The sequence below is a fragment of the Zeus faber genome (genome assembly GCF_960531495.2).
Source record: "Zeus faber genome assembly, chromosome: 10".
Taxonomy (NCBI): Eukaryota; Metazoa; Chordata; class Actinopteri; order Zeiformes; family Zeidae; genus Zeus; species Zeus faber.
The window spans coordinates 1,468,335-1,478,997 of record NC_137199.1 but is presented as its reverse complement, the minus strand read 5'-3'; the positions used below and the strand labels follow the sequence as shown (position 1 = coordinate 1,478,997).

Here is a 10,663-nt window from a genome sequence, read left to right as displayed (position 1 = left end):
CGGAAAGAGAACCGTTGTAGGGGCTCGGGGAGACCCAACCATACCTAGGTGTTAGGATGGCTGGTTTCGACTGGGTGTTCCTTCTCCATTTGCTAGTTTTCGCAACTGTCTCCCTCTTTTCTCCCACACATACTCCCATGCACAAGCTCAGGATTGGCTCTTTAAATATCAATGGTGGGAGACGGCAGCAGAGGAGGGCTCTGGTTGCAGAATTATTTCATCAGAGGAAGTTAGACGTGATATTTCTGCAAGAGACACACAGTAATGCAGCCATTCTCAGCCATGGGACTAACTTCAGTGCAGGGACCGCGATCCTCCTTTCGAGAGGGTCAAACATCAGGGTTCTGGCCAGCACCGAGATAGAAGCGGGTAGAGCTCAGATGGTCAGGACGGAGGCAGGAGGTTCTACTTTCTGTTTCATTAATGTCTACGCTCCCACTCTAGGCTCACAGAGTTGTTTGAAAAGTTGCAGGAAACATTGTGGAGGGCGGATCAGGCTGACTACATTGTGATGAGTGGGGACTGAGAAGAGGCAGGAGCTGAGCACTTTCCTCCAGGAGAGAGGACGGGGTGCCATGGTCAGGGCTCGGTACATCAGCATCAGGGATATAGACGCCCAGACAGATGGCCTGTCTCTGTCTCCCGGCCGGCAGGGTGACCACCTACCAGTGCGCTACGCTACCAGTTTCCTCGCGGCGAGCAGCCCTCTCTCTTATACCCAAGAAAGGGGACTTGGCCTTGCTCAAAAACTGGAGACCCGTTGCACTGCTTTGCACGGATTACAAACTCTTCTCGAAAGTCCTGGCCAATAGGCTGAAGGGAGTTTTAGGGCTGTTGATTTCCATGGACCAGTCTTACTGCGTGCCGGGCAGATCTATTAAGGACAATTTATTTTTAATGAGGGATTTGTTTGACCTGTGTAATTTCAATAACATCAATATGGGTGTCTTATCCCTTGACCAGGAGAAGGCTTTCGACCGAGTGGAGCACTGTTTTCTGTTTTCGACCTTGAAAGCATTTGGGTTCGAAGAAGGGTTTCTTAACTATGTGCAGCTCCTTTACAGGGGATTGAGCTGTCCACTCCCTGGAGAGAGAGGGATAAGGCAGGGCTGCCCCATCTCTGGCCAGCTCTACTCCCTTGCTATAGAACCTCTTCTGCACGCTTTAAGGAACAGGCTGAGTGGGCTCTCCCTACCGGGGCTGCCACCGGGGCTGCCACAGGGGCTGCCGCTGGTCGTCAGGATGACGTCTGGGGTTTGGTGGCTTGCTTGGGGATGTATCCGACGGCCTCATCTGCTAAGGTAAACTGGGAGAAGAGCGAGGCCTTGCAGGTGGGGAGGGGACGCCTCCTGAGCTACCAGGGGGCCTGAGCTGGGGAACAAGAGGAATGAAGGTTTTGGGGGTGTTTTTGGGCTCTGAGCAGTACCAGATGCAGAACTGGACTGGTGTGGTGGAGAAGGTGTGTCCCAGACTGTCCAGGTGGAAATGGCTGCTACCCCAGTTGTCCTACAGGGGGAGGGTGGTAGTTGCTAATAACTTGGTCGCCTCGTCCTTATGGCACTGACTGACCGTTCTGCATCCACCCGGGTGGATGCAGAACGGTCTAACCAGTGCTCTGACGGTCTGAACGGTGGCCACAAACAGGAATCTGGCATGCCTGGACTCCCGCACGGGGCGGGATGTGTCTTCTGCTCTGAGAGGGAGACGCTGCAGCACCTGTTTGTTCTGTGTCCTAGGCTGCGGGGGCTGTTCGGGCTACTGTAGCAGTGGGTCTGGGGGAGTGCTTCTCTTTTAAACTCTTTGTTTTTGGTCCTGTCTACACTGTGTCAAACAAATCTGTCCATGTCCTGGTGAACACTGTTTCGGGGGGTGGCCAAGCTGGCCATTTGGAAAAGCAGAAGGAATGCTGTGCGGGGTCAGTAGACCCGGCCCAGATGACGATTGGTCTGCTCTCGGCCCGCCTCAGGGTGGATTTTGATTTTTACAAACTGACTGGCAAATTGGACACTTTCAGGAGTGTATGGGGTGTTGAGGAGGTGCTGTGCTCAGTCCGGGATAATTCCGTCATTGTTAACCTGTGATCTTTCCTGTGGTAACTGTGATCTTTTTTCCTCTTTCTCCTCTCTCTCTCTCCCTCTCTTTCCCTCCAAGGAGGTAAACTGTACAAAGGAGGAAGTCGGGGCTACAAAGGGAGCTGTCTTTATAGTGAGCAGCTGTCTCAAATCTGGCGAAGAAACCAACAGATCCGTGGGTACCTAGTTATCTCTGAAGAGGGATGTCTGTACTCTTGCTGCCTATTTTACCGGTTGACTGATTTGTCTGCTTTTTTTTTGCTATGTCATTTTGGTTCCTTCGTGATAAAGTTGCTGCTGCTGTGACATGACTTACTGCAAATAAAGGAATCTTAAAAGTCTCTCTCTATCTCTATCTCTCTGCTCTGTACATTTTTGCTCATTCTGTGTGCCGTCCTTCCAGTGTTTTTCCATTTAACTCTGTGTGCCGCCCTTCCAGTAGTTTTCCACTTGGGGGGGGGGGCTATAAGATGAGTCCGAACCGTGTCTCATCGCTCATACCTTGGTATCAGACCAGAGTGCACCATTGTTGTACCTGTTGGAATAAAACTATGCAAGTACTGTACACCCTTACTGACTTTGTTTGTTCTTTCCTCAGTCGTACAGGCAGTAAATAACAGACCGTCATGCTGCATTTTTTAAATGTAATAATACAACTAAATATAATAATAAATAATAAAAATTTAATAATCAAAAAGAAGCAATATTTGGTTTGATGAAAATGACTATTTATATACTGTTATATAATATATGTATTAGAACTGGAATGTTTTCATGGAATGGTTTCATTTCTCAATAAAGGTATCTAGATGTGAGGAATAAGATAGATTTGGGATTAACACTGATAGTAAAATTCATCTCATGATGCATTTGGACACATCCTCAGTGATAGTACCTGGGATCATGACACCCTCACCCTTTGATTTGGGTTTCCAGGTCCACCCAAGAAGACCTGCCTGGGCTTTTGGGCATGGGTTTGGATGTTGTCCCACTCTCACGGATGCGATTTCTCGTCTTGATGGTGGGAGATGCTTGCTCTGGTCGATGGTGCTACAGATGGACTCAGCGATTACCTTCAGCACATGGTCGTGTTGCCAGCGGTACCAGCTCTCTCCCAAAGCTTTAGGACAAGTGCTGAGGATGTTCTCCAGTGTTCCTCTTCCTTGGCACAAGGGACATGATGGTGCGTCTACTTTGCCCCAACAGAAGAGGTTAGATGGGCTGGGCAGAACATTGTACACGGATTGAATGAGGAACTTGATGCGGAAGGGTTCAGCCTTCCACAACTCAGACCATGTGAACTTGCGATCCACTGCCTATTCTCACCTGGTCCACGACCCTGCTGCCTCATTCCCACCATCTGGCTCACACGCAGCTCCTCGACCCCAGCTCTCACTTCTTTCTGGACCAAGTCCCGCCTCTCTTTCCCCTTTGCATTGATGTAGTTGGAGGTTAGTATGCTTCCCAGTCCTGCTCTACCAACAGCCACAGATCCCACCAGTGCTCTGTGGCGTAGACGTGATTCTGCCTGATCCACTGCTTCCAGTGCCTGCCACTTTCTTCGAGTCCTCACCTCAATGCCTGCCTGGGAGACTTTTGGATCCCTGGACTCCCTGTATTGCAACACCTCCCTTGCTCTGGCAACCCTGAACTCCTCACTCAGACTGTTGCAGGGGAGTGTCAGTTTATTACTGTTGCCATACAGGGCAATGCTGCTCAGGCATCTTGGCAATCCCAACCACCTACGGAGGTGACGGCTAATCCTCCTCTCAAACCCCTCGACTGTTGACAGTGGGAATTCATACACCACCAGAGGCCACAGTATCCTGGGTAGGTTGCCATGCTGGTATATCCAAGCTTTGAATTTCCCAGGTAGTCCTGATCAACAGTTTATAGCCATCCCTCTAGTTCTTGGATGGTTGCTCTGATGGAGGCAGCGTCCTTCAGGGAGCAGTTAAAGATTTTCCCGAGACTCTTTATGGGTTTTTCTGTAACTGATGGAATCTGGATACCTCTGAGGGAGAAGCGGAATCGGTCTGTAACCTTCCCTCTCTTCAGCACCAGACACCTGGATTTTGACGGTTTGAAAGACATCCGAGCCCAAGTGATTAACCTCTCCAAGCCCTGGAGGATCCACCTGCTTCCTGGGACTGACGTGGTTGTAACTGTCAATTCATCCATGAAAGCCCTGAAGGGGGCTGCCAGACTTCAGACGTGGATACTGGTCCTCTGCACTCCACCTTGGCCGACTTGACCAGCATGTTCATGGCCAGGGAAAAAAGGGTCACTGAAATGGTGCAGCCAGTGATCGCTTTTTCCAGTCGGTGCCACTCCAATGTGATGGGCCCAGAAGTAAATCTCAGGCTAAAGAGGTTATAATAATACAAGATGAGGTCATTGATGTTACTTGGGATGTGATGTCATTCCAATGCTGTCTGAACCAGTTTGTGAGGTATAGAGCTGAATGCATTGGCGTAAGACTAACCATAGCACTGCCAGGTCGCCTTTTCCTTCTCGTGCCTCTCGGATGAGCTGTGTTACCACACCACTGTGTTCTAGGCAGCCTGGAACCGCTGGAATTCCACCCTTCTGCAGAGAGGTGTCATTGTAATGATTCTTCAGGGATTCATTTGGGATTAACACCCAACAGAATACAAAATAATGACTCATTATTATTTTATGACCTACTGAACATGACAGAAGGTGAGGCCATAAACAAAAATAAAAACCCTTAAGCTTTACATTGACTTCATTGTAACTAAGAAATCATAGGACAATGATTAAACATCAAACAACTGACCAAAACAAAATGTACAAATAGCTTCAGTGAAATTAAATATATGCTGCAATACATTTGTGCATAATAGGCCTAGAACCCCCATCAAACCAATAATAATTTGATGTATACTCAGTATACTCAACACAAAATAACTTGGCACATTTATAGATACATGTGACCCACCACAGCAAAACTCGCCATCTCACGCATTTCTAAAATCGCCAGGGGCAGCCAAATGAGTTGAAAGTTGATTTTTCCAGATTCCTGTTCCTTTGTTTTTTTTTCATCTCTCAACATATTTTCAAAACCGAGTTTGATTTATAAATTGTAGAAAAATCGTGGAGTTAACAATTCCCGTTAGATAACATGGGCAAACACAGTTCACTTGAAAGCACTGAACAACGCCAATCCATCGTTTCCTTTAAAGCAACCGTCCAGGTGAAGATCATTCCTCCATATTCCATGTGATGTGAAGTCACAATGTGAAACCATTTTGATAGAGTTCAACCTTTAAATCTTACGTGTTTTATACACACACAGAGAGACGTCGTTGTGGAGGGGGCAAGATGAGGATCCGGTTTCAATTGTCTGTGAAAACTTTAATTTCCCTGTGTTGTTATTGATTACGAGAAGCAGGTGGAGGAAGATCTAAATCATATCGCGGACCTTAATCTGACCAGTGCGATAGATCCAAGGCAGTTTAAGCAGCGACTCGACTTCATTTTCTGCTATTATAGTCAGTTCTCGACAGCGACTCTGAATCTGATATTACTCCGTAATTGGAGAACATTTCAAACAGCGGATTTCAACCATTTACCAGTCAACTTGAATGTGACGAAGTAACGGAATATTTTCAAGAACCATCGGAGGAGACCGATGATACGCGTGTTGCTGTTAAAACGGAAGTTGATGAAGTGACGAAGTCCGCAAATGTTGGTGATTTAAAATAAAAGAATTCCACTTTTATAAAACATGTATATTCTTACTGTTAAATAAAACCCTTTTTCAAAACAAAAATACGTTCAACGTTCCCTCAAAACACAAGAACAGAGCAGTGATTGGCCGATTCCGCAGTATGTTAATTAGCCATGTGGCTTTGGCTACCCCATTTGCATTCTGGGAGCTGGCTGAATGAAGACGAGTCTCGGCAAATTTTCAAGGTCATTAGCTCAGAAACAGTTTGCCACACCCTTGTCATTAACAAGTCATAGCTTTAAAAATATTTGCTTGATTTGCACAAGTAACACATTGTTCGAGGCTCTGATTCTCCACTTTCAAATGATGCGAGAAAAAGTCGAAAGCCGCCAAATGACCCTAAATTAAGCGGTGGGTCACAAATGTAATATGCTGCCTACTTCATACTCGAAACTAAAATACTAAAAACACAACAAAAACCCCCCACAAAATACTGGTGCAAAAAAAGTCCTGAGCTTGGTTTGTTGTAGTGGGGTGTGGTTTTGGCGCCACCTGAAGGTGGGGGAGCCAGCACTGAGCTGCTGGCTGTATGGTTACTGACTGAAGTAAATTGAATATAGTAGTTTAAAGAGACTGTTGGTGTGTATGTCAGAGAAATTTTGCTGCGTGGTTGTTGAGGTGATACTGCTTCGCTGTCAGGAACAGACACAGATCTTCGCTTTATCAACAAGATTTATTTTGCTAAATAAATGAGACAATAACGTGATGCACTCTCAAAAGCAGTGACCAGCATTTATTTGTCCAGAGAGAGCTCTTACGCACACAAAAAAATAATGAGCAGTACAGTTTGGGCGCAGGTGCAAGAAAGACCTGTGTAGACAAACGTTTTGTTTTTTTTCTGACCACTTGGCAATGGCTACAGTATGTCTGTATCTATATAAAAAAAAAAAAAATAGGCTACTAGCGGATGGCTGCCATTAGTAGCTGGTCATTTATTAAATTGGGAAAATGGATCACATTGAGAACACTATTTCAAAGGTGTCATTACAAACAATGAAATTCTTGACTCAGTAAGTCATAATGACTTATGTATCTCATAATTACGATTTAAAGGTGCAATAAACCGTCAACTTTTGTGCCGCTGTCGCAAAGACAACCGGATCGCTTTACAGTCGCTTAGAGTGCTCCTTGTAAATGATCAATACCACTTCGGAAATAAAAGAGAAGAGGCATGTTCACTGAAGAGGTAAATGGACATTGTCAAAATTTTAGTTACATTTTATTTATTTTGGTTATGCAATCATAGACATATACACTGACCAGCCACAACATTAAAACCACCATTAATAACCACTAATATTGTGAAGCCCCAGCCCCCCCCCCCCGTGCTGCCAAATCAGCTCTGACCTGTCGAGTCATGGACTCCACAAGACCTTTGAAGGTGTCCTGTGGTATCTGGCACCAATACGTTAGTAGCAAATCCTTTAAATGCTGTAAGTTGCTGTAAGTCCCCCATTTATCGGGCTTGTTGTTCCATCACATCCCACAGATGCTCGGTCAGATTGGACCCTATCCCCGACCACCCAAATGAGGTAGAACAAAATGTGATTAATCAGACCAGGCCACCTTCTTCCATTGGTCCAGTTCTGACGCTAATGTGCACATTGTAGGTGCTTTCGGCGGTGGACAGGAGTCAGGGTGGGCACTTAGTGCACTTAGTCTGTGGCTACGCAGCCCCATATGAAAGCTGCGATGCACTGTGTGGTCTGACACCTTTCCATCATAGCCAGCATTACCTTTTTCAGCAGTTTGTGCTACAGTAGCTCCTCTGTGGGATCCAACCAGACAGGCTAGACTTCACTCCCCACATGCCTCAATAAGCCTATCTGCGCCAGGTTGCCGGTTCACTGGTTGTCCTTTCTTGCACCACTTTTGGTAGGTACTAACCACTGCATACCGGGAACACCCCACAATACCTGCCGTTTTGGAGATGTGCTGACCCAGTCATCTAGCCATCACAATTTGGCCCTTGTCAGTTGCTCAGATCCTTACGCTTGCCCCTTCTTCCTGCCTCCTGAGGTGTCTTGGAATGTGTGGCGTCCCAAGACAGCCCCATCGTATAAGATAATTACTAAGAGACGGTGCCAGAACCAAATGGTAATTGTTGTCCTTGGGCAAGCATAAAAGAGCCCGCCCGAGTCTCATTCGACAGAGAATCCTTCCGGCTCGGTTCTCTCCTGGACGTCCTAGGAAAGTCTGGTCTGATAGTGTTCTTTTGTAATAAATCTATTATTTTACTCAAGTCAGCGTCAGCGGTCTCTCCTTCTTCATCAACACATCAAATTCATCAAGAAACTACACTCCAACACATCAACTTCAAGAACTGACTGTTCACTTGCTGTCTAATATATCCCACCCCTTGACAAGTGCCATTGAAACAAGATGAGCAATGTAATTCACTTCACCTGTCAGTAGTTTTAATGTTGTGGCTGATCAGTGTATATATAAACACTGAATTGACTGCTTCGGCTCGTAGCTGTGATACATCGTCAATGAGCGAATATAGAATTATTCCATATTGGAACGGGCCATATTGGATTCTATAGCTTTTACAGTACATCAACATTAACTTGATAAGTAAAGGCAAAAAAAAGTTGGATATTGCTCCTTGAAGTAACTCAGAATTATGACTTAGTTAATTATGACTTCTTTTTTGTTGTCCCTGGCAGAAATGGGCTTCCATAGGTTTGGGTTTTTGAAAATACAATAAAAAAACATATCCTGCTTACTGGCCGGCATTAATTAACCCTACACAACTGCAAGAGACTTGCTACTATGTTGTCCTCTCCTTTAAGACCCGCACAGAAATCACATTTCCCATGTCTGCATCTCTTAGGGAATCCCCTTGAACACATTTGGCTTCTCAGTGAGGGAGAAAAAAAGATCACAAGCAAATGTATTACACCAAGAGTAACTCAAGTATTCATATGCATAGCATAACAAATCATGTAAAATGCGTCTCTTAACACATGGGAATTTTCATTTTTACCAACATTCAACCACCATGGTAATTTATCAGAGATAATAGTTTAAATGTAAAAAGATACCTTGTTCTCTTTTGGCTCAACAGTCCAACACGAAACAACACGAAACAACATTGAAATATGCTTCATGTGTGCATTTTCACTGCAAGTGCAAGTTCACATAACACAATTTTAAAGATTGTGATTTTAAGTAGCTGTTTAGGTTGTCTGTTTAGGCTTGGTTCTACTGTAGTCCCTGCTGGAGTCTAGAGGGGGTTACGACTATGAAGGCTGCTTAACATATGAATCGTTTCTTTAAATCACCTCACATTATGTCTTTTAGCAGACACTTTTGTCCAAAGCGATGTGCAAAATACGTTTTGTCATAGTATCACATCACTGTATATCACAATAACAGCCAGCTAAACAAGATGGCTCTTTTAAAAAACGCCTTATTCAAGATAAAATAGGAGTTTTTCTAGAGTGCAGTTAAATACAAACTAAAATAACCATTTATTTCCAATAAGACAAGGGACAAATTGAGGGTTAGGTCAAATTAAGTTTAAAGTTAGATAGTTAACCGATACATTCTGCTCTGTAAGACTACAAAGATGGTTTCAATGCAGCAATGCTCACATTCATATTAAAAAGGGGGTGTTGGCAATACACCCTGAGTTTTGCCGGAAGCGTGTCACTTTTAGGGTTCAGACTTTGAGAGACAGTGCAGCCCCAGTATCCACCATCGAGGGGCACCGACATGGATTCTCAGGTCCAACCATTCCTGCTGAGCGGCACCTAGAGCTAAGCTAGAAGCAAAATGAGACGAGTGCCCACATGACAAAAATCAACAGATTGTTCAGAGAATAAATAAATGAGACAAAATATACTATGTAAATTCCATGTTGTTTTGCCCTCTGATAGAAATGTTAAGACATTAAAGGTTCTATTGACTACATTCATTTCAGGTAAACAATTTTAGGAATCTGCTTCCAGTCTTCTAGCAGATGCTAGATCTTGAATGAAATTTACCAAAGTGCAAGTCATCAAAGTTAGTTTTACTTCAACAAAACCACGAGAAGAGTTTTAAAAAGGAAAGTAAACTTCTCACAAACATGTTCACAGTAAACACATTGTGAATCTGTTTAATTTCCTGCCAATTTTCACAATTACAAACATCAATTTCTGAACACTGTCACACTATCAGTTGCGGTAAACAAAAAGGTGCCTCTTGCAGCCTACCGTTTTGTAGGAGAACCACCCTATAGCCTCCTTACAGTGCGCTCACCACAAATGTGACACGCAGCGACAAAGCGGCCGGAAGTCATTAATTTCCAGTGGGCGGTGGCGACGAGGAGGGAAGGCGAGCGACTGGAGAGAGCTGAGCAAGTTCAACTTTATGCTAACTAGCTGTGACGTGGGGCAGTGAAATTGCATTTCCGCTTTTCTGTCCGCTACTAAACCATGAACAATCCCTTGACTTTGGTTGCTACAAAAGCTTTGTTCCCAAAATCGAAGAAAAGCTCATTATTGCCGGAGCCGGTTTACCCATGCTTTATGATGTAACGCTATTCATTTATAGAGACCTAATTAAAAAAAAATATGGAACAAGATTTGGGAGGTTGTTGGGATCCCTGGTGAGGTTTATTAAATGCAGTGGACTAAAACGTCTCCAAGACTTACAATGCCCCTATACTTCCATAGTTTTGATGAGATGTTAATCTGACCGGTAAAAAAAGTATAATTTGTATAATTTACACTATTTTATGTGTATAAACACACTTGCATACATCCACTAAGAGAGAGACAGAAGGTTTCAATGTTTTGTTATTGTATTTTTTTTTTTTATATCATTAGACTGTAAGACAAAATGGAAG

The 10,663-nt window shown here is 44.3% G+C and overlaps 1 protein-coding gene across 1 annotated transcript in view; it reads right to left on the bottom strand.

Annotated features, from left to right (window-relative positions):
• Positions 1–7,172: 7,172 nt before the first annotated feature.
• ccdc142 (coiled-coil domain containing 142) overlaps positions 7,173–10,663 on the bottom strand; it is a 48,378-nt gene continuing 44,887 nt past the window's right edge. Inside the window, exon 13 of the mRNA XM_080008548.1 lies at positions 7,173–9,595. Coding sequence (XP_079864674.1) covers positions 9,487–9,595 — 109 coding nt within the window. The 3' untranslated portion in view covers positions 7,173–9,486. The remainder of the gene's footprint in view (positions 9,596–10,663) is intronic.